The 21,444-nt window shown below is 41.3% G+C and overlaps 1 protein-coding gene across 1 annotated transcript in view; it reads left to right on the top strand.

Moving 5' to 3' along the window:
* The window catches only part of PTPRG (protein tyrosine phosphatase, receptor type, G), a 412,490-nt gene that overhangs the window by 377,605 nt on the left and 13,441 nt on the right, over positions 1-21,444 (top strand). The window contains exons 15-20 of the mRNA XM_010571016.1: positions 7,410-7,501; positions 17,561-17,657; positions 19,351-19,433; positions 19,661-19,795; positions 20,023-20,157; positions 20,555-20,727. Of these exons, the coding sequence (XP_010569318.1) occupies positions 7,410-7,501; positions 17,561-17,657; positions 19,351-19,433; positions 19,661-19,795; positions 20,023-20,157; positions 20,555-20,727 (715 nt within the window). The remainder of the gene's footprint in view (positions 1-7,409; positions 7,502-17,560; positions 17,658-19,350; positions 19,434-19,660; positions 19,796-20,022; positions 20,158-20,554; positions 20,728-21,444) is intronic.

Below are 21,444 nucleotides of genomic sequence, written 5' to 3'. Positions count from 1 at the left end.
TTGTGAATTGTACCTATCTTCAGCTTCAATTAAATTCATGAATGCAATATTGCAAACACAGCCGTCCTCTGAAGCCAAGAAAACATCAAGGTATTTTAGGGAACATCCACCTTCCTTTTTCTCTGCTACAAACTGCTGCTCCTGCAGCACACTGAAGAATTTATGGTATGGTATCTAATCATGGTACTTGTAACGGAGGCTTCAGGAGTTGGCTAAATCACCCAAAATCATGTTTTTGTGGTGGCCATGTGAAATGCAGATAGATCCTTTTCTGAAAGCCATCACACTGGGCTGCAGAGCTCTGGAGTTGAACCTCCATGTGCTTAAATGTAAGGCATGTATGTAATTGATGGCACGACTGGGACCTGAGGATGGAAATGTGTGAGATTAAAATTGTATTCCTTAGCAGGCAATACCAAATAAGATCATGTTTAATGTCTGTGCTAAGGGAAAATTCACATTATTTCATTCTCTTGGACTGAAATTGGTTTTTTGCTTAAAGGGAAGAAGTGTATTGCTATTACATTTATAATTAATGATAACCTAATCTAAGATTTGTACAAGCAGATTTAAACTGAGCTCTTATTTTGACACGTATAAAATTTTATCATTAACATCTTTATATTCCTGACTGACACATGGCTAATAGCATTGTAGTAGATTAAATCTTGAAGCAAGAGAGATGAATGTAGCTACAATATTACACAGGTGATTCTTCATATTCTGCTTTTTCATGTGTCTCCCCTTTATCAGAAACCTGCCCTTGTGTTCATTTGACTTGATTATAACAAATAGATAGCAATTATCTTGCTGGAAGGACTTCTGTGTTTTTCTTTCAACATGTCCACCTATCCAGGACTTTCAAATGTATTCGTAGTGTTCTCCATGCCTTTTCACTTTGAAAGGCATTTTTATTAAAAACAGTACTTGATAAACACATGATTACAAAAATGTGAGCATTAATGAGGAATAGTGTCCCCAATAATCAACTCTTAGTAATTTATTATTTAACTTATTTCAATTTATAATTTGTCTTAATTACTGAGGTCAGTGACTTCAGGAGGATGCCAGCCTTAAAGGGCTTCAGCAGGTAGTTTGATCTCCTACAATGAAACCTACTGTATTGCCTTTTTTAGTGCTTATGCAGATATGATCTCCACAGAAAGCAGACGCCTTCTCAATACTAAGGGTTTTTTAATGACTTTGTTTTATCATAAATTACTTGATACTCATGTTATACAAATAAAACTGTTCTTATATTTCTGACCATTTTTTAACACAGCAAACAATGTGATCAGTCAGAAAAATTAATTATTCCAAATTAAACACAATGGCTTCAGTTGCATCCTTATTTTAAATAGTTAAGCAAGGAAAGCCAATATACTGCAGAATTAAAGGCTCTGACTATATAAACGTGTATAATTCAAATGCATTAAGTCTAAAATGGTTTGAAGAAAGCTGGGCACCACCCAATTGTACGTGTGGAATTAGTCGTGGAGTCCAGTATTTGCAGGAGTTAGGGCAGGCTGTGGAGTTGCCTGCTCAAACATTTCAAATTCAGTCAGTGCCAAAATTTGAGCTGCATGTGAAGTTTCTGACCCCTGTAAGTGTGTGCACTTCAGAGTATACACTCAATCTGTAGGTTCAGAGATTTTTGTCTAAGCTTGTCTGTAGAGGTGAACACCTGATTTTAGTGGAGTTGATAGGAGTTTTTCAATAACCTCTACTGGAGCAGTATTTTACCCAAGGGTATGCTATTAATCCTTGCAATATTCTTTATGATCAGCCACTTTTCTAGAGACAGGCCAAATACAGAGGTACTTGGGCTTTACATCCCCATTTAGTTCTGTGTGTTGTGTGCACTTTCATATTGCGTGGTACAGCTGCATAGATCCTACTTAAATCTGGGCTACGAGTGCCCCATTGCTGGTCGTGGAAATTAATCTGTTGGAATGCACTCCACGTGGCTTCTTGGTTACAGTGCTGCATGTGAAGGCAAGCTTTTGCTATAGCTCTGCAGCCTTCACCCCGACACGTATTGTAGCTTATGGAGGGGCTGTTAGACTCAGTTTTAAGTAATATGCATCCCAAATATTGATGCTAGGTATTCCAGCTGCTTGTGGAGTTTTTCCATCCCTCTTTGTAAAAAATAGAAATCCATGAACCCCACTGAATGTGGTTAACAATAAAATAAATATATTAAAAAAAAAAAATCCTGGGATTGCATTCAATGTTCTCTCCAGCAGTGGAGAATAAGAGGGTGGAAGATGAATCAACATCCCAGGGTCGAGTGCTGCTGGGAACAGAAGGGTGCTTGTTTGCTATGGATATGGGACATCATTTGTCAGATAAGTTGTTTTTCAGTGAGTTAAGAGCTCAAATCCAGTCCTACTATAAGCTTACTGGTAGATACTGCTTTCCAATCGGGAAAACTTTTTTGTAGAAGATGAGAACTGTGAGGATACGCTATGGAGAGTGGACTCTCCAGGATTAATGTAATTAACAATGTCACTGGTTTCACGATTGTCATAAGCCAGGTTAGGTTTGTGCTACCTTCAGAAGGGGCGGTTTCCCTGTCACTTTACTGTTCCTCACGGTAATGAGTAGGGTCAACCTGTCTACCCCACTGACAACTAATCCTTCTTCCCCTTCCCTGCAAATCAATTAATCCTTTCTTACATTCATCAGCCCGATCAGCAGCCTGATTCAGTTCACTGCTCAGCCCTGCAGGCAGGGAGAAGGGAGTGGGAGAATCCCCCCGTCCTTTGGCTGAAGCCAGCTGTGAAGAGCACGCTGAGAATTGATGGAGGTGCTCCTGAGATGCAAGGGATGGCACGGGGCTGCTGAGCGGTGCAGTAAGTGGCTGCTGTCGGAGCAGATGGGCCAAGCCACGTGGCAGCTATGGCACATGAATCCAGGTGGCTTTGCAAATGAGAGACTGAAGTGCAGTGACTAACAAACAAATGGAATAAGCTTTCACATTAAAAGTAAGGCATAAGATACATGGAGTATATTGGATTTAATAGACTGGGTAAGGTAATAGCTGAAAAACAGAAAGCCTTTACAAACACAGTGAAAGACATGGAAGAATTTTCTTACCGAGACTTCTTCATGTGTGTCAAACGTCTCGTCTTCAGAAACACCAAAACTCCAAAATAGACAAAGATAATATGAGGAAGCACTTTGATTTTGACCTTCTGCATTAATTCCTGACCCAAACCCATCTATTCCAATCCAATGCCCCTAAACTATCCAGTGAGCTTTCAGGCTATAAATGAATCAAAATGAATCTGAGATCTTATTATGTGGAAATGTTGTCTCTGATATGATATCCCATTTTTCTTTTGAAATTGGCCCCTATTGCTTTAACATTACAAAGGCAGGTTATTAAGTGGGAGACAGAGGAAAATCCTTCTGGGTAGGATTGCTAATTGTCCAAGCTTTAAAGGTAACCCTGCTCGAACTTCAGTGCTTCTATACATTTCAGGCTTCTTTTGAAGGTGGCTGTCTTCTGAAGGAATGTATCGAGTAGGCTGCATTGTCGATTGCCATTTCTTAAAAAATGAGGTGCAAGTAAAGGTTTTCCTCTACAATCTTTTTTTTAAGCAAACATGACTTTAATCTTGGCATTCTCCCTTTGTGGCAGGAAATGAGCTCCACTGTGCTCCCTTTCGGTTTTGTGGTTTTGATACTCCTCTCAGGCACTTGTCTTGGACCAGAAAGTGAAGATGGGAACTCCACCAAAGTGTTAAATATCTAGCATAATGATTAAACATATCCCCTACCTGTCAGCTTCAGTAGTGTCTGATTATAAAGAATATTATTGTAAGTTATATTATTAATAATAATGAACACATATACAATTAATTTTAAGGTTCTGGAGACTTTTGCCCCTGTCCATCTCAGATTACTTCTTTCTCGGCATAACACAAAGGGTTAGTATGTTAGTATGGTGCCAGATTCAGCTCATATTTTGCAGAGAAGTAAATCCAGCATCACTTTATTGACACTGATAAAACAGATGGCAAAACCAAGCTAGACAGAACTGTAATTATATCTGTGATGTTAGAGGTGAAGGTACGTTATTAAAACATTTCCCTCTTCTCTTTGAATAATGTGTAGCTCTTGCAGAATGTAAGCATCATACTGACAATATCAAATGTTGCTCTAGCTTTTGGATGGGAAAAAGTATATGGTGCAAAAGGGAATATGTGCAGAAGAACTATAAGAGCTCCTAATTAGCCATTATAGGATTCCATTAATCTCTTCAATCGACTAAAAGAATTATAGTCATTGAAGTCTATTTGTCTTAAGATGGAAAGAAGGCTTAACCAAAGCCTTTGGACTGACGATTGTGCGATGAAAAGCGTATTCTGTGCATCTAGCTACATCTTTTGGTTTTCTTTGAGAAGGTCACGGCCATCTTCAGATAACGTCAGAGCAGATATCATTCAAGACTGCTGAGTATATTAGTACATATTTTACCGGAGGTCTGACAAGCCGCCCATGGCTAAGCATGCATATACCCCAGCTGAAGTAATTTGTGTTCCTGGGTGGGAGTTTGGAGTTGGAGGTCACGAATAGCAAAATACAGACCCAAATCACTTTAACGCTTTTCTGTTTCACTGGTTAGTGTAATAGCCTGTATCTTGCGTACAGCTGCTTCCTTGTGGCTATCAGCAGAGGGCAAGGTGGGCATACAGGGGGGAAGCAGCGGCGTCCTGCCCAGCTGCGGGCTGCCTGTCCCCTCTGGGCTGCGCGTGTCCCTCGAGGGGTGGCCTCTGCCTGGCTTCTGCGCAGAAGCTGCCAGGTCTTGCATGGTCAGCAGGACCGTGTTATCCCAGCAGTTTGAAAGCTGGAAATCGTAAGCGTTTTTTTGAGTTTCTAACATTTGTGGGTGTGATTTTAATCTTCCTAATAGGTAACAATTACATTTGCTCCAAGAAAGTTTTCCTGAGTTTATGGGCAGCTTCAGCGGCATAAGCTCCCTCTCACCCAGTGAGCTCATACGTCAACAGTATTTCCTATTTAATGTATTTAACGTTTAATTGTTGCCCATGTTATCAAATAGGATAAGTAACTGCATTGGGCTAAGGCTTCTGGAGGGAATCAGAATTGAAAATGCAGAAGAGGAGAAAGGGAGGAGAAACAATAAAGGACAGTGAACAACAGAGAGGTGAATTAGCAGTGGCTATAAAGGTGGAGACATACTGCCACTGTGCAGTGATGATGATAAAAAGAAAACTAACCATATTTTGCCATGGATCTCTGGTGCAGACCCATCCTTGAAATTGGTGGGAATTCAATGGACCAGAGAGCATGTTATCTCTAATGTATTTTTTGGCTCACAGATCACAATTAAAATTAAATTCTGCCTTCTGCAAAATTAAATTGGACACACTGGTCTGCTGCAATGAATCCTTGATCTCGGTTGGTCTCAGTTGAGCTAGACTACTCAAGAAAAAAACAAATGATAACTATGGAACTTTCCTTGTGAGAGTATATGAAATTGCTATCATAGCACAAGTTATTTTCAAGGAAATCTAGGATGTATGGGTTACTTTTCAGGAGAGGATAGATTGTTTTACAGGCTTTTGCTACTGACTGCTGTTCCTATAGATCATTCCATTCAAGTGTCTTGGCTGCAAAAGTATTAATACAAATGTTGTTATGAGATGATGATGTTCTCAATATTACATAGAATAAATGTTATCACTTAAATATTTTTGAAGTGCCAGCTTTTCTGCATGCTGCAGCTTTTTGCTAAGCTGAGCATACACTTGTCAAATGTTTTGAATTCTGTATTATTCAGTAAATGAGCATGTGGTTAATTGAAGTAGCATTACTATACTGGGAGGTGATCAGATTGCAAACGTATCTTTAACAATTGGCTCTTGTAAATAAAATAGAAGAGACCTGATTGAAATCTGAAAATGTCAATAGATGCAAAAAGCCACCTTAGAGCGTTACCTGTTAAAATAAGAGTAGAGAAGTAATGACATGGTCAATATTAACTGCCATCAGCTGGAAAGAAATCAGATTGTCAGGGATCTATAAAACTCTTGCCAAAGTAGAACCTCATTTACACATACAGATCTTCATACCCTTTGCTAAGAAAAGCATATGTGACAGCTTAGAGGTTTTAGCTGCCAAAGATCTTTCACTCTGAATACAGTAAATGTCACATCTATTTATTTATCGTTAAATTTTGCTAAGTATCTGTAGAAATATTTGGATTTTTTCTATCATAATGTAGATGTTTAAAAGGAAAAGAATCCAGATTATAATGCAGCTGTAGCACCAAACCATATGGCTGCTAAATGGGAGCAAAAATACACTACTGAATTACTGGGAGTAAACATAAACTGGATGCAATCTTCAGAAGAATATTAAATGGAATATATAAATACCAGAGTATTGCCATAAAATCATGCAATCAGACAATAGTAGCCATCAGGCAATAGATTATTTCACATGCTGAAAGTAATCACAGTTGTATAGCAATTTACGTTTTCTAAATGCCAGACTGAAAATATTAACTAATGAATCTTGGCAAGCACAGTGTTTCCACCAACTGCAGTGGTGGTTATAACAACATCTAGGCCTTTTTTGAGAGAGAGAAAGAGAGAAATAAGGCAGCCATCCTACACCCCAGCTTTATTAGAATCTGTCTGGAGTCCCAGGTGCTTGAAACAGTCTTGTTTGTCTTTAATTCAATTCAAGCCTTTGTCTTCTTTCTTTTAAGAAAATGTCTGTGGGTGATTTATTGGTATATTGGGTGGAATTTGCACTGTGCTGAGCAAGAACAAATGGTCCGGTGGAATACATATTCAGTGTTATGAATAGTGTCTGGCATGAGAGAGAGCTCGAATTAGCGTGGGTGTTGTGTTGCCTGTTCTTTTGCTCAGAGACAGTTTCATGGCAAGTCCATTTGGATTCTACATTGTATAAAAAGGAAAAAGTTAATAACTTGCAGGAGAAAAGCCTGTGTCTCTGTTCAGTCCGGTAGAAACTTACTGGGGGCAATTGTCAACTGTACTTTCCTATTTTGGGTCTCTTCTGTTGTTTTTTATAAAAAGTAGAAGGAGAGGAGGCTTCTTCATCCTATCCACAGACATCTTCAAACTGTGAACAAGAACTAAATGATCCTTGAACTTCAATTGGACTTTGTAAATTAGCATCCCAGGGAATAGACTTTCAGTATTCGTAATTGTATGCTTAGAATTAGAAATGAGTTTATGAAGAGTTTACCTCAAAATTGGTCAGATTTATCAAGATTTCTTATTACTGCATGTTGAACTAGCTCTGCCTCTGGCAACTCAGATCTAAGTGATAGAGTGAAGACTTTCTCTCCTGAAGTTTTATGTATGAGACAAATAGCAACTCTGAATATCTCTTTCTTTCTACAGATGATATGGAAGCAATTCCAGTCAAGCAGTTCGTTAAACACATCAGTGAGCTGTATTCTAATAACCAGCATGGGTTCTCGGAAGACTTTGAGGTACGATTTAATGATCCACCAATAAAATGTTGTTTTCCTAAAGTTAATTGTGTATTAATAGTTAGGGACCATGCGACATCTGTGTGATGCTGCCATGTCAGGTAAATGCAGTGCTCAAATGTATCAGAAGAAATAGGGAAATACCAATTAGCCACCAGGTACGAGCAATGTGCGACTGGACATTTACAGATGCTTTCTCACCACCTTTAAGGTGCCTTTAAGGGGTGACCCTCCTAGGTTTTTATTAAATTGGAAAAGCTGCCTGCAATTCCCCATGAACAACATGAAGATACAAGGAGTTGGTTTTAACCCCAGGCTTTTCTTATAATCTGCAGATTATTTTACTCTTGTTGGCCCAGAATTTGCTCCTCTTAGTCACACCGAGAAGTCACGTACCCCCTGAGTAGCCCAAAGGGAGTAAAATAGTGTTCACTATGAGTAAAAGTAGTAGAATTTGGTCTTTTATGAAAACCCAAGCTATGGGTCAGTTCCTGGAGTCCTTGTTCATGCTCCATTCAGCCAGGAAAGATTGCTGTTAAAGTCGTTGGTTATTTTGTTCCAGTAAAACAAGGAGAAAGGCTTCAGGATTTACTTGGTGGTATTTATCTAATCTGACTATTTTAAAATTTGCATACCTGTTATGCATTTGTTACCTGTTTAGGACAGATTCTGACCTATAAATCTGGTATAAATTGGAGGTAATTCCAATGAAGTGAAGGTAGTTTGCCACCTCTGCGTTACCAAACCCATATTGTGCAACCATGATAAACATCACACAGTATGAGGACGGGCTGCAGAGTCAGGCCTTAAAACGCACAAGTCAGTATTCTCTGGCTAGTTTTTAGGCATTTCTTTCATTCAGTCTAATCACAGTCACTGCTGAACTTTTGGAAATATTGAGAAGCAGGAGGAGCCCCAGGAAATGATACTGCATGTGCTACTGGCTTTCCTACCAGCAAAAGGAGGTGTGTTTGTGCGCTGCATGTGAATCAGAGAGGCAGCTCTGCTTACAAACAAGGCAATGAACCAAAATAGGTGGCCTAATATCTGCGGCTTCTTTGCTTACTGCAGTAAAGACAAGACTGTATGCAGGAATTTTTTTTTTAATGGGATCATTTAAAACATTTATTGTTGCTGTTTGGTTACTGTCTATAAAGAGTGGCTGCTTTGTCTGATGCCCAAAAACCGTTGTGTAAGTTAGAAACATTTTGTATTCATGAGGAAGGCAAATGTGTAAGGTGTTAAAGTGATTTAGTTCAATTGACTGCTGGCTGGATGGCTGAGCAGGAATATTGAGGCATTTAACAATGTTGATGGTATTCAGGACAAACATTTATTCTCCAGAGAGTAGAATTTGATCAGGATGATCAAATGCGACTCACTCTTCTCAATTATTTATGAATTGCGACCCCAGCGCTATTCATCACAGCTGGGTTTTACACCATTTAATTATTCAAAATAATCAGCAACACATCTGTAAACTTGGTCTGGCTTTAAGCAGGCTTTGCTTCAGCTGTCGCAAAATCACTGCTATTAACAAATGTTGGACACCTTCCGCCCATGTTTTAGCAAAGAAAAACACTGCTCTAATAGCCTTATTTTTCCCTTCTTCCTGGAGCTCCCTGCTGCGAGTGCCACACTGTGGCAGCCAGTCGGAGAGATAGCTTTGGCCAATTAGTCCTGTTCTGGGGAGCACAGGGTCCCCTCTGAAGGGAAGTTAAACTCCTCCGACTGCACTGCGTGTGCCAAATTCTATTCTCCGTGCTGGCTTAAAATTTGGAGCGTCTGCTTTGAAGTGAGTATAGCTACTCCAGATGTATTTCTCCATAGCTGACGTCTCAGCTTCCTAAAGAGTAAATGAGGTCTCCTCCTAGAGTAAGGTGAAGGAATAGGAACAAGACAATCACTGTCTGGGATAAACCATCCAGCTCCCTTTCATTGCTTGTGTTCTGCCCTGCTGACGCCTCGTGGGCCTGATTTTCTTCCTTATGGTTCACAGCGATGGGACAGAGGAGTGAAACCCGGGATTTTTCACAGAGCCTGTAGGTAAAATGTTTCTCAGGTGCCTAAACTGACTCTGAGATCAGAATCCCAGTTTGGAAAGTGGCTGAGGAATAGAGGATCCTGAGGTTACATTTATACAGTAGCTATTGGAAGTGGCTAGCGGTGTACATTCTCATGTCTGGTCAGATCCAGCCATGGTGTATGTCCTGGAATTGTATCTGCCAGCTACAGTGAAGACGTAGCTAATGTTTTATGGAGAAACAGTAGGATTCCAGCTGAAACAGAAAACCCAATGTTACAAGGCTGCTAGCCTTGGGTGGAAGGTACCACAGCCGTATCATGCCTTCATGCCTGGGGAACTCCTGAAAAGAGGTATTAGGTTCTGCAGTCATATGAGCTTTTTACAAAAAAATCTGCTTCTTGCATCTAAAAAGAAGAGAGAAGAGGATGGCAAGGAGATGCTGAAAAACTGTGACCAATACTACAGCATAAATAAGTCTTCCCAAAGGTAGCCAGCACATGGGATTTTTTTAAAGGAAAAAAAAAATCAAAAATCTCTTCAGAAATTTCTGTGGCAGGAGATTTATAGTGGAACCTGTGAAAGGAAAGACTAAGCTAGACACACACACGCTCTGCCCGATGTAGAAGGTAAACATTCTCCATTTGTTTGTTGCTAGTTTTTGGTGTAAGTCTCTTCCTGTGTTTTTGGCAGTGTGTTGTGGGTTGTATTGAGTTGGTTTTTACATGAAGATTCCTTTGAAAGCAAACTGTGTGAATAGTCCCTCTTCCTCTTAAAATGAGCTGTAATTACAGGTAAATATTTTGTGAATGTACTTAGGAAGCGTTTTATGTGCAGAGGAAAAAGGACTTTGAACTCACAAATCTTTCCTTGGAAAGTACATCCAAAATGAATCCTTATTGCCTTTGGGTAATCATAGTGCAAGTAGCCAGCTTTATTGTCTGGTGATAGCTGGGCTTTCTTGTATATACAGAATTGTTAAGATTTCCTTTGAGTCCTATGAATTTTCAATTTTTTTATATAAACTAGAAATACAGGGCCCAATGTAATATTGAACGACAAATAACTTTTTAAAATAAAGTCCACGATCCTGCATTGCCAGTTCTGGTCTCTGATATAACTCTGATTTCTACCTTGGAATTTGTTCAACCTAATACTGAAAAAAGTTCAAGGAGGTTTTTTGGCTTGCTCTCGGACAGCTCCAGCACCCTCTTGCTATAGCATACAGGCTGAGGCACCACATTTTAACAGGGCAGCACTGGGGCAGGGTTTGGTGGCAAGACTGAACAGAGACTGAGAGGCTTCCTGAGCCAGAGATTATATCTACTCCTTGTCTAGCCAGAGATTTTCTTGGCATCATTATGTTTAATAGTCTTTGATAGACCTTTCTTCCATAAATTTCTAATTGCCTCTTGAACCCTTCTAGACTTCTGGTGTCCAAAGCATCCCATGGCAATGAATTCTACAATTTGTTCCACAAGAACAGACTTCCTTTTGCTTTTAACTCATGCCTAATAACTTCTCTTGGTGCCTCCTAGTTTTTGCATTACAAAGTACATCCCTGTTCACTTAAATGCCTCACATGATTCTGTCTGCCTCCCTCATATTCCTCCTTAATCATCTGTTTTCAAATCTGAAGAAGTCTAAACTATTTAATTTGTTTGTTTGAGGAAGCCATTCTAGACTTATGATGATTTGTTCCCTCTGTACCTTTTTTTCTGCCTTTACCATATCCTTTTCAAGATGGGATGGCCAAAACTGTGCACAGTATTTAATGAGTGGGTTTACTGCAGAGTTCTGTGGGAGCGCAGTGATGTTTTCTGTTTGGTTTTCTATTACTTTCCTTCTTCCTAACATACTATTTGTTTTTTAACAACTACTGAGCACTCAGCTGACACCTCCAGAAAACTATCAGCTGTGACCCCAAGGTCTTGTCACTGAATGGCAATAGCAAATTGGGAACCTGTCAGTATGTATGTATAGTTAGGGTTGTTTTTCCCAAGTACATCACTTTGCATTTATCAACATTGAATTTCATTTGCCATTTTATCACTCAGCTACTCAGTATTGCGAGATTGTTCTGCTTCCCTTCATAAACAGCTTTTGTTCTAATTATCCTGAATAATTTTGTATCATGAACATACTTTGTCTCCTCTGCAGTCCATTTACGAATAGGTTAGGTCCCTGTAAGGTCCCACTGGTGAAGTCTGAACACTGACAATTCCTGGGCAGGTGAGTCCCACCTCTGACCTGTTGGTATACAAGGCAAGTTTTCCTTTTGCTCCAAGCCAGATCAGGCTTTTAAGTAATGTTTTCTGAGAGGTCTTTTCACAAACATTTTGGAAATCCAAATACTGTTCTTTTCCAGACTGTTCTTACCTGTAGACTTCTTCAGGGACCTCTCCACAGTGTGTTAGAGGCATTCACTAGCTCTGCTATTTATTACAGTGTCTAGCAGTTTGCCCCACAGAGAAGTCAGATTTAGTGGGCTGTAGTGCCTGAAATCCCTTCTGGATCTCATTTTAAAAACTGATGTCACATTTGTCAACTTCTATTCCCCTCATAGCCTGACTATATAGGGCATGTGCCCTCCAAATTCTTGTATCAAAAAGAGTGTGAAGTGCCACCTCCCACAGTAAACCTTTTCACTCCCTCCCCCTGGCCAGTTACTGGAATAACACAGTAAGTTTTTTGAGTAGTGGTGTCCTTTTGCTCTAAGAAAGGAACACTAAGGAAAGAAATCACCCTCCATCCCCAAAGCTAACTATGAATTTTTATAGTACAATGCAGTATTTGGATTTTTGAGATCAGACAGTTTTATTTCCTTCCTCCCTAATTCTGGAGTGGGTTGGTCAGTGCTGCTGCGGGAGCGATTAGAGTGGGTGAGTGCAATCTCCGCAGACCTCTCCTGCCTGTGGCCGTGTGAGTGTAATGATTCATTGCCAATTTGGAGTCTGAACAGGCTCGCTGAACTTGGAGGCAGGCTGTCTAGCTCCCTCATCACATAAATTGAAAATATCTTTATACTCCAGTGGCACCTTCTTCTAAATGTCCTGAAATATAAGAAAATAACATAAATCTATATCTTCAGCAATGTGGCAGGGATTTGCTAACGTTATTCTCATGGTTCCTGCTGCTTGGGGCAGGGGTCAGTAGCTCTTTTTAACCAGTGACCTCAGAATGTTATTCTCTAGTGAAGGGCTGCATTGAAGACAGATAACGCTGCACTTTGCACATTTCTTGAGACACTAAAAACTCTGCATAGTTATACTGGCATCCCTTACAGATTAGACACAGCTTACACCAGACACATGCTTATAACTGCATCTACACCAAGGAATTTGGCAGTAGAAAGATGCCATTTCAAAAGCATGCTGCTAGCAGACATTACTGCGCTGGGAAATGTTTTATAACCCTGGCCCAAAACTGCCATAATTAGAGGTATTCTCAGCCTGTGCGTTGCTGTACTGCAACCAAAGGGAAGCGGCACTGTGAAGCTGGAGGAGGAAGGACTGCTCTAGAAGAGGGTCTTCCTGGAGTTCTCCATTCTTATCTCACTGCTTGACCTACCCTAAGAAACTGGCATTGTGAATTAACAGATAAAGTTGAAGAGAAGCAATAAAAGAAGTTCAGATATCTGGGCTTTCTGTTACTAACCATAGTGCTGCAGCCATACCGAAAGATTCTGCCTGGAAGCCCCGCTCAGAGGAGCCGTAGCCACACATGGGCAACGCAAGGTTTCGGTTGGACTCTCACACCTCCCTGCCTAATGAAGGGCAGGATCCTGCAAGCAAACGGTCCTCCACCATCCCCTCCTCTCTCATTCATTTACAGGAATTTTTAAGCTATCTATTCGTGATTCCTCCACTGTTATTCCTCTGTTGAGTTCTTTTGGTTTGTTTATTTTCCCCTTCTTTCTAGGCTGTCCCCAGCTCACCTCTCTCTTGAGTGCCGTTGGAGAGTTTATACTAGTGCTAAATTATCGCAAAAATCTACACTATTCCTGTGGGATATCTTCAAATACTATCTGCTGTCTCTGTTGGTATGCCGTCTTCGTGTTTGCTGTGATAAAACAAGCAGCAAGAGCACTACCACAGAATTCTCTAATTTGGGATTAAAATAATAGATCAAAAATTGTTTTAGGGGTGGAAGAACTAGCTGCTTTCATGCTGAGAAGTATCACAATAATATCAAAACATAGCTATGGATCTTCTCTAATTTAGTCCTTCAGATTAGGGTCCTTTCTTTGTTCATGATTCCTCCTCATTGCTATTCATAGGCTTTCACAGTTCAGCCCCTGCTAGGACATCAGACTGAAGTAATGGGAAACAACAGCAGCACTGCGTAAGGCCAAATCAAGAGTCTGAGTTCCTGCTCAGTCACTGTGGCAAAAATTCTTGCTCAAAACCTTATATTGCCAGCAAGACGCTGGAGCAGTTTGATTTTACACTTAAATGGAAATTCTTTGAAGTTTAGAAGAAACTAATCTGTAACTTGTTTCAGAAAGGCAATGAAAATGGGTCGTTAAACCTGGGTGTATCAAATTCCAATTAGCATTAGCATGGACAATATAATTAAAAGGTAAATTAGCCATAATAGCATAGACTAGAACACTTTTTACAGTAACTAACAGTCAATTGAAACCATGTACTTTGGTTTCTTGGGTTGTCAATGATAAGTTGAAAGGACAGGATAAGAGCCTGTATCCATTCATCTTTGGACAGTAATGTGTTCTGCAAAGTTAAACGTGAGGAGCAGCAGTGTGCTAGCCAGCCGCCGTTAAAATCAGTGGAAGAGACTAAGTGGGATTAAGGAAAGCTGAAGAAAAGACTCTAGAGCTGAAAAGTTTGTGGATGAATTATGGATGTGGTGATACGGATGCTATCTGTCCCCCAAAGGTGCCCGTAGTGGTTTTGTGCTAATTGGAGAAGAGTTTGTTTAGGCTGCAGTGAGCAGCCTGGCATCAGACCTGACCTGGTGGCCTGGCAGCAAACTTAAGTTATAATAATAATATAATCATGGTGATGTTTTAAATGCAAATGAAAGACTTGGTAGCTGGTAAGATTTAGAAATCCCAGGGTGTTCATTGCATGAGCAATGGGAAAGTAAATATGTAATATACATAAATGTGGTAAAATGGCATAATTAGGATGGTGACTTTTTGGAACTTCCTCCAGGGTGGTATTTATTAACACCAGGCTGTCCTCTTCTGCCAAAGGGTAAATAATACTCTGAACAGAGGCATAGATAACAGGCTGCAACTAGTCCTGTCTTCTTGCAGCATTTTGTGCATTGATGAAAGACAACCACTTTTGACTTTAATAACAAAGGAATGTTAACTTATGCCTTACTGTCTGGTGGGGTGAGCCTGTGGTTTAGTAATTTGCTGTTAGAATTTGGAGAGGTGCACTTGGGAGGGTAAGGCAGCGTGGATAACCACCCTCTGCTCTCAGCCTGATCTGTCCGTGCAGCACAGCCAAACTTTGTCAGCGGCAAACATGGAGCTGGAGGATGTCCTCAGGCCCCTTCTCGTTGGACAACCTCAGCATCCCAAAGCATTGGTTGTGTCCTGGACAGGGAGGCGGGGGTGAAGTCAAAATGGCCTTTTATTGTTCTACATTGATTTTTAAAAAGACAAAAAGAGTTGAGGTGCATTGGCAACAGGGAGCTTTTCTTTAGCAGTCTCCTTTTGCTATGTTTTGCAGTGCGCAGATATAGGAATCCACCATTATAGCAGCTTTCCAGAGTATTAAAAATCATTTAGAATGTTATGTGTTGAAAAGCCATTTTCAGACGATCAGCTCTCACAGCGTCAGACCTTCTTTTCCATTGCTGTGTTTTTCACCGTCTTAGCTTAATCTTCCTCTTCTATTAACTTTATATTGGCCAGCTGGGAACATGTACAGTTGAGAAAACAGTCAGCATCAACATAAAAAGGTTAATTAAAATGATTAACCTCACCAGCAATTCCCTTATGGAAAAATCCTATAGAATTTAATAGAAAGTGATACATTTACTATGTAGTATTTAAACTGTCAGAGAAAATTCCTTAGCAGGGAGGTAATTCCCTATTAAATTCTATAAGTTTTTAGAGCATTCTCCACAGAACCTTATTGGATTCATCTGAATTAAATTCTACAGCATTTGGCATAAATGTTTCAATGCTAATAACTTCTAGAAAAGAATTTTGTAATGATGCAGGAGTGTAGAGTTTGACGTGAGGCTTTTCAGAAGCGAGGGATTATTTTTTAGGAATGACCTACAATGGTACAGCAGTGGTGGTATATGATTTCTAAATGCAAAAAAAGGTAAAACAAAATTACATTAAATCAACCTAACATGTAAGTAGTGCTGCTTTTCCAGTTATGACTTAGGCTGAACTGATCCTGCCCGTTGTGTAATCAGAAGTCCCTTGCTTACTGGAGCTGACAGGCAGAATTAGGGGAAGCACACACTTTAATGTGTTTTTTATTTCTGTGATAGAAATGGAACTATGAAAATTCTATTAGGGCCAGCTGAGAGTTTTGCTTGATTCTTCTTTGTCTTTGCTCAGCTTGTCTCCTTGAATGTAGTATGTTTCTCCCTATGGAGGGGGGGTGAGAGAGAGAAGCAATTGTTATTTGGGAGTGTCATGCGGATATAAAAGCTATAAAACGTTCAAGGTTTTAGTATACTTTGCACTTTTAAAATGTAAATGCTGGGGAAGATATCAAAATTGCTATGCAAGTCCTTTGTGAAATGTCTGCATAATGCTGAACTCTGTTACATCTGCTGTTTGTATAGCATTTCTCTTGATAATTTTTCTCTGTCACTTAGCTTGTGATCTTTGTAGCAGCTGTGAGCTCCTAATGACTTTGCCTCTTAGGCAGGTTCTATACTGTTATTTTTAAAGCCTGAAGTACAAAGTAATTTGGCATTTCTCCATATATCCTTGGGGGAAATTGGTTCTGTTTGGTGCAATTTCTGGGACTCACAAAAGATTTGAATAAATATAGTGTCTTCCACAACTTTGTAAACTCCAAACATTGATATATTTTTCAGAAATGTGTTTTTAAAATAAGAGTATTTATGCTAGTGATAAAAAGGGATTTAGCTTTTTCAGGAAGATTGTGGTTAGATAGACACAAGAAAATGTATCTTGGAGGTGGTATCGCACATGAGTTTTAGTGATTCAGTTCGCGAGACTGTCTCTGAAGTGTGTAACTCTCTAGGACAGTCTGGCCGAGGGGAATAGAGAAAAAACCCTCCATTGCCCCATTTCAATAGCTCTGTATTCTGTTCTTGGACAGTGTAAGTAAGGGGTAGGTTAAGAACTAGAAGGATCAATGGGAATTAGGTATCTAACCCATAGCCTCAGCTAGGCAGAAATCTGCATCTCTAGCTTCATGAACACCTTGGCAAGCCTGGCCTCTTTCTGCTTTGTAAATGTATATACACGTGGATACAACCTTTTATCTTTTTCACTATATCGTGGGCTGTTAATCGGTGTCCAAGCAGTGGTATTTAAAGCACTCGCTGTTATCCTCAGAGATCTATTTTATTTATATTTTATAAAAGGCATCTCTCTGTAGAGAGCTAACAAAAGGTCAGTGCCAAACTCAAATGTCAGAAACCCTGTTTTGAGAGGTTATAAGCGGGTAAGTTGTCGAGCAGTCAAAGGCTTCTGTTGAAGTGGGGTTTGTGCTTAGTTTCTTACACTGCACTGGCCACTCTTGCCTTTGAGGGACTCTGTCTTCCCTTCCCAAGAGGGGACGGAGGGGGGCATCACAAGAGATGCAGTCCAGAAGATGGATGGACTGCTGGTCATCTGTCACCAAGTCTGTGGAGAGGAGCACGACTGCACACCAGGGAGCAGCTAACGTGGCTCGATTTAAGCAGACCACGTCATGCAGGACACCACCAAAGAACTTTGTGTTCAATCCAGTAATTAACATATCGATATTTTAAACATGGTTGCTGTAAGCTGTTGCAAAAGGAGATAAAGCTTAAATTTTTTGGACTGCCACATTTTCCATTGGAATAATTTTTATGCCTAGGAAGTGCAGCGCTGTACGGCTGACATGAACATCACTGCAGAGCATTCCAACCACCCCGACAACAAGCACAAGAACAGATACATCAACATCCTAGCCTGTAAGTAAGCACAATGAATCAGCCCGAAAAGGCACTCTCCTCTCACAGTGTGTCTGTGTGTGACTGGAAAAGGCAGATGGCTTCAAGTTACGTTATTGTACAGTAATTAATAAACATGTGAAAGTGTGGCTGGGAGATCATTTCTCTACTAAAGGCAGTGGACATTTTGACTTCGCTGGAGCCAGGATTTCACTCCAGCTTTTGTTTTAAAATATTTTGTAGTTTGTTGGTCCAAGTGTAGTTTTAGAAGAATCAGTTTGGTATGAAATTTTGTGGAGGAATAACTGGGATAAATGGATGATCAGAGCTCTTCTGCCCACTAATGTCTGAAAACTGGCCTAAGGGAAGTGCATGGCGGAGCAGAGAGTTTTATTGATGATCCCTGGGATTCCCTCATAATCCCAAAGGTGCTAAATCTTACAGAGTGAATCTGCTGTATTTCAAACTGCTTCAGCTGTGTGTATGACTTGGACAAACAGTGATCTTTGTAGCACAGTGCAGGCTTTGCCTGTATTCCTCTGAGAACTGCAAATCTGGACTCTGCTCTAGAATGCAGATTATTGCGGGTCTGAGATGGAAATGGAGTAACTTTTTCCATATCGTTCTCTGATGTGGAACGAATGGCAGATGCAGCAGTCACTGTGGTTTAGGAACAAAGATGGAGAGCCTCTGATAAAAAGTTCACAATGTTCATAAACATTGCAATAAATCTTGAATGTTTTTGAGGGTATAGGAAGGAAACGCATGTCTCTAACAGATTCTCAGAAGTAATCAAGGTGTCGGCTGAGGACCAATTCCCAGACCTGTAAAAGACTTGCTCTGTGGCCTGGGCCAAGGGGATTCATTGCGGTTGTCCCAGCTCTGATTTTAGACATAGATGTCTGGTCCCTCTAGGCACAGAGAGAGAAGTACCATTGGAGGGGAATTGGAGCAGGCACTCTAGTCCTCCAGATTGCCCCTGGAGGAACCTCTCTCTCCCCATTGGTGCTCAAGGAAGGCAACCGAAACCAGATTCTTCATGCTTAAAGTTAGCCCACGTCTCGTCTCTGCATGTGTTGGAAGTGCCACCCAGCCCAATGCTGCTGCCTAGGAGCAGGAGGAGGACTGCGACTTTTTTCTGATTTAAGCCAAAGTCAAGCATTGGAGTGGAACAAAAAGAGGAGCTAAAGAGTGTGCCCTAAAGTCTGTCTGCTTGGTGTGATGAGGGTGGGGAAGGAGTGAGGACATTCACTCAGGTCCCGGAGCCAGTAGAGCTGTCTGAGCCCAGCACCGAGTGGAGGATAATGAGCTCAGACACTGAGCCAGGCAAAGGCAGCTTTACTGCTTGTGAGAGCTGAGCCAGTGTCTCCGCGTGGTGTTACACAGCCCTGTGGGGTGCCCTGGCTCTTTGAATCACACTGCTCTGAGTGGTGTGGATGATCCTAGAGATCGTGCTCCTGAGGCTCCAGTGTCCTTTAAAGAGAAGCTGTCCCAGCACGAACCACGTACTTTAAGGGATGTGAAGCCTGAGGACCTGCTACCATGAGCAGATGACCAAGAACAGGTACTCCCGCCTGCCCCTTGACTCCAGTCCAAGGCCAGTTTCTTCCGTGTATTAATAAGGGCAACTCCAATACCGAGGAAATGGGATGTTTACCTGCAGTTCTGCACTGTGTTTCCTTAATGCTTCTCTGCTCTGTTTTTTATCCTGCAGATGATCACAGCAGGGTGAAGCTAAGGCCTTTACCAGGAAAAGATTCTAAGCACAGTGACTACATTAATGCTAATTATGTCGATGTAAGTTGTTCGAATTGTTTTTTCTTCTCTAACTCTGAATTCTTCCACAAGGAGGAAGTGTTGCCACTTGTGAGGTGGTTGTGTTTTCCAACTTCACCTAATATTTTTGCTACAAATTCCTCGCTATTCTGAATGAGAGAAGCACCTTTCTTTGTTACCTTTAAAATATTAATATGTCTGCCATGATATTGCTTTCATCTCACTTGGCATTATGGTTTTCTTTGAAGGGTTACAACAAAGCAAAAGCCTACATTGCTACCCAGGGACCTTTAAAGTCTACCTTTGAAGATTTCTGGAGGATGATTTGGGAACAAAATACTGGAATCATTGTCATGATCACAAACCTTGTTGAAAAAGGAAGAGTAAGAAATTTTCTAGTTTGTTAGCAGTTGGTCCTTACCACCTCCCCAAATCACGTGGGCAGATTTTGGTTTTAAATGGGTTTGGGATGACATATATTGATGTATAACTAATGTAACAGAGGGATACATAGCTAGCCATGATTTTACTTTTTTAAAAAGCTCTAAACACAAATATAAAGAAGCAGCTCAAACCCTTAGCCAACCCACCCAACTCTGTCTTTGTTCAGAGAAAATGCGATCAGTACTGGCCGTCAGAGAACAGCGAGGAGTATGGCAACATAATCGTCACGCTGAAGAGCACAAACATTCACGCCTGCTACACGGTGCGCCGCTTCACAGTCAGGAACACAAAGATGAAAAAGGTGAGTAAAGCCTTCGCTGTTCCCATCCAAATGCCTCCTGGCTTGTGTAGGACGCAAGGCACGCAGGAGCAAAACTCAGCGTTTGCATAGGCAACTCGAAGTAGCAGGTGGAAAAGAAATAAGTAAGCAAAGCCAGGATTACAAGGAACCTGGTAAAAGGTTTAGGCTGTATTTTTCTCAAGTTCACTCCTGTTTTGGCGTCACAGTTACTGCTGTTTTTACTTGTTCCCACTGTATTTTTCCGTGAACTCTGTCTCCACCTAGCAGGAGGCAGGGCTGCAGAAGATTTCTTCTGTTAGCATCCAGCACTTTTTCAGCCAAGCAAGCCAGTAGGATTGTCTTTCTATGCTCCTCTTCCCTAATCTTTCTCTTCTTCCTGTGCACACCTTGCACGCAGGGTCAGAAAGGAAACCCCAAAGGGCGGCAGAACGAGAGAACGGTTATTCAGTATCACTACACTCAGTGGCCTGACATGGGTGTGCCAGAGTACGCTCTGCCTGTGCTAACCTTCGTTAGGAGATCCTCCGCAGCCAGAACCCCGGACATGGGACCAGTGGTGGTGCACTGCAGGTACGACGGGTGATTAACTACTTCATGGCAAGCATACCTAATGCACAGCATGCGCTCTTACATGCCAGCTAAGACAAACGCCGTAAGTTATTAACACAGACGGAGTGTGCCAGCCCCGTGGAGCGCAGGTAGACAGGAGCTTGCTTTCCCTACATCTTAAGACAGCTCCAATGCAAAAGCTTCCCAGCTGCATTAGCAAAACGCTGTGTCATGATACCGAGCTGCCGAGCACTGCATCGATGGGGTTGTGCAGTTCCTTGTTCGAAGCCGTTCAGTGCCAGGGCAGGGCAGGATTACCTCTGCTGGCAACCAGTCGTGTGAACAGACGGACACCTGGACGTGCGATTGCCGCTGAGCCCCACTCACATTCACCAGCGCTTGCAGTCAACAGAGGATTTCCCTTAAATGAATTAAGGGATGCGGTCTTCATCACTGCGTGTGAGGGGGCTGTACAGCACCGTAATGAAGAGGACAGGATGATGGGGGTTAGAGGTCCTTCCTGAGCAGAAACTGAGAAGCTCTGAAGAGTTTCCCTCTGCACCCTCTCTGTTGGGCTCAGGACCGCCCTCCTCCCCTTCAAGGAGTCCTGCCTCCACAGGATTAGCCCCCTCTTACGCCTTTCTGTAGTGCTGGTACTGCTTGCATTTCCAGAGCAGGATTACAGTTCCAGTGTGAATCTTAAGCCTTACCTCAAGACTGAAGCCAACCAGGGGAGCC

This window comes from Haliaeetus leucocephalus, unplaced genomic scaffold (genome assembly GCF_000737465.1).
Source record: "Haliaeetus leucocephalus isolate CR32 unplaced genomic scaffold, Haliaeetus_leucocephalus-4.0 Scaffold2, whole genome shotgun sequence".
Lineage (NCBI taxonomy): Eukaryota > Metazoa > Chordata > Aves > Accipitriformes > Accipitridae > Haliaeetus > Haliaeetus leucocephalus.
The sequence above is the reverse complement of the archived record's forward strand: the minus strand, read 5'-3'. Positions and strand labels throughout refer to the sequence as shown.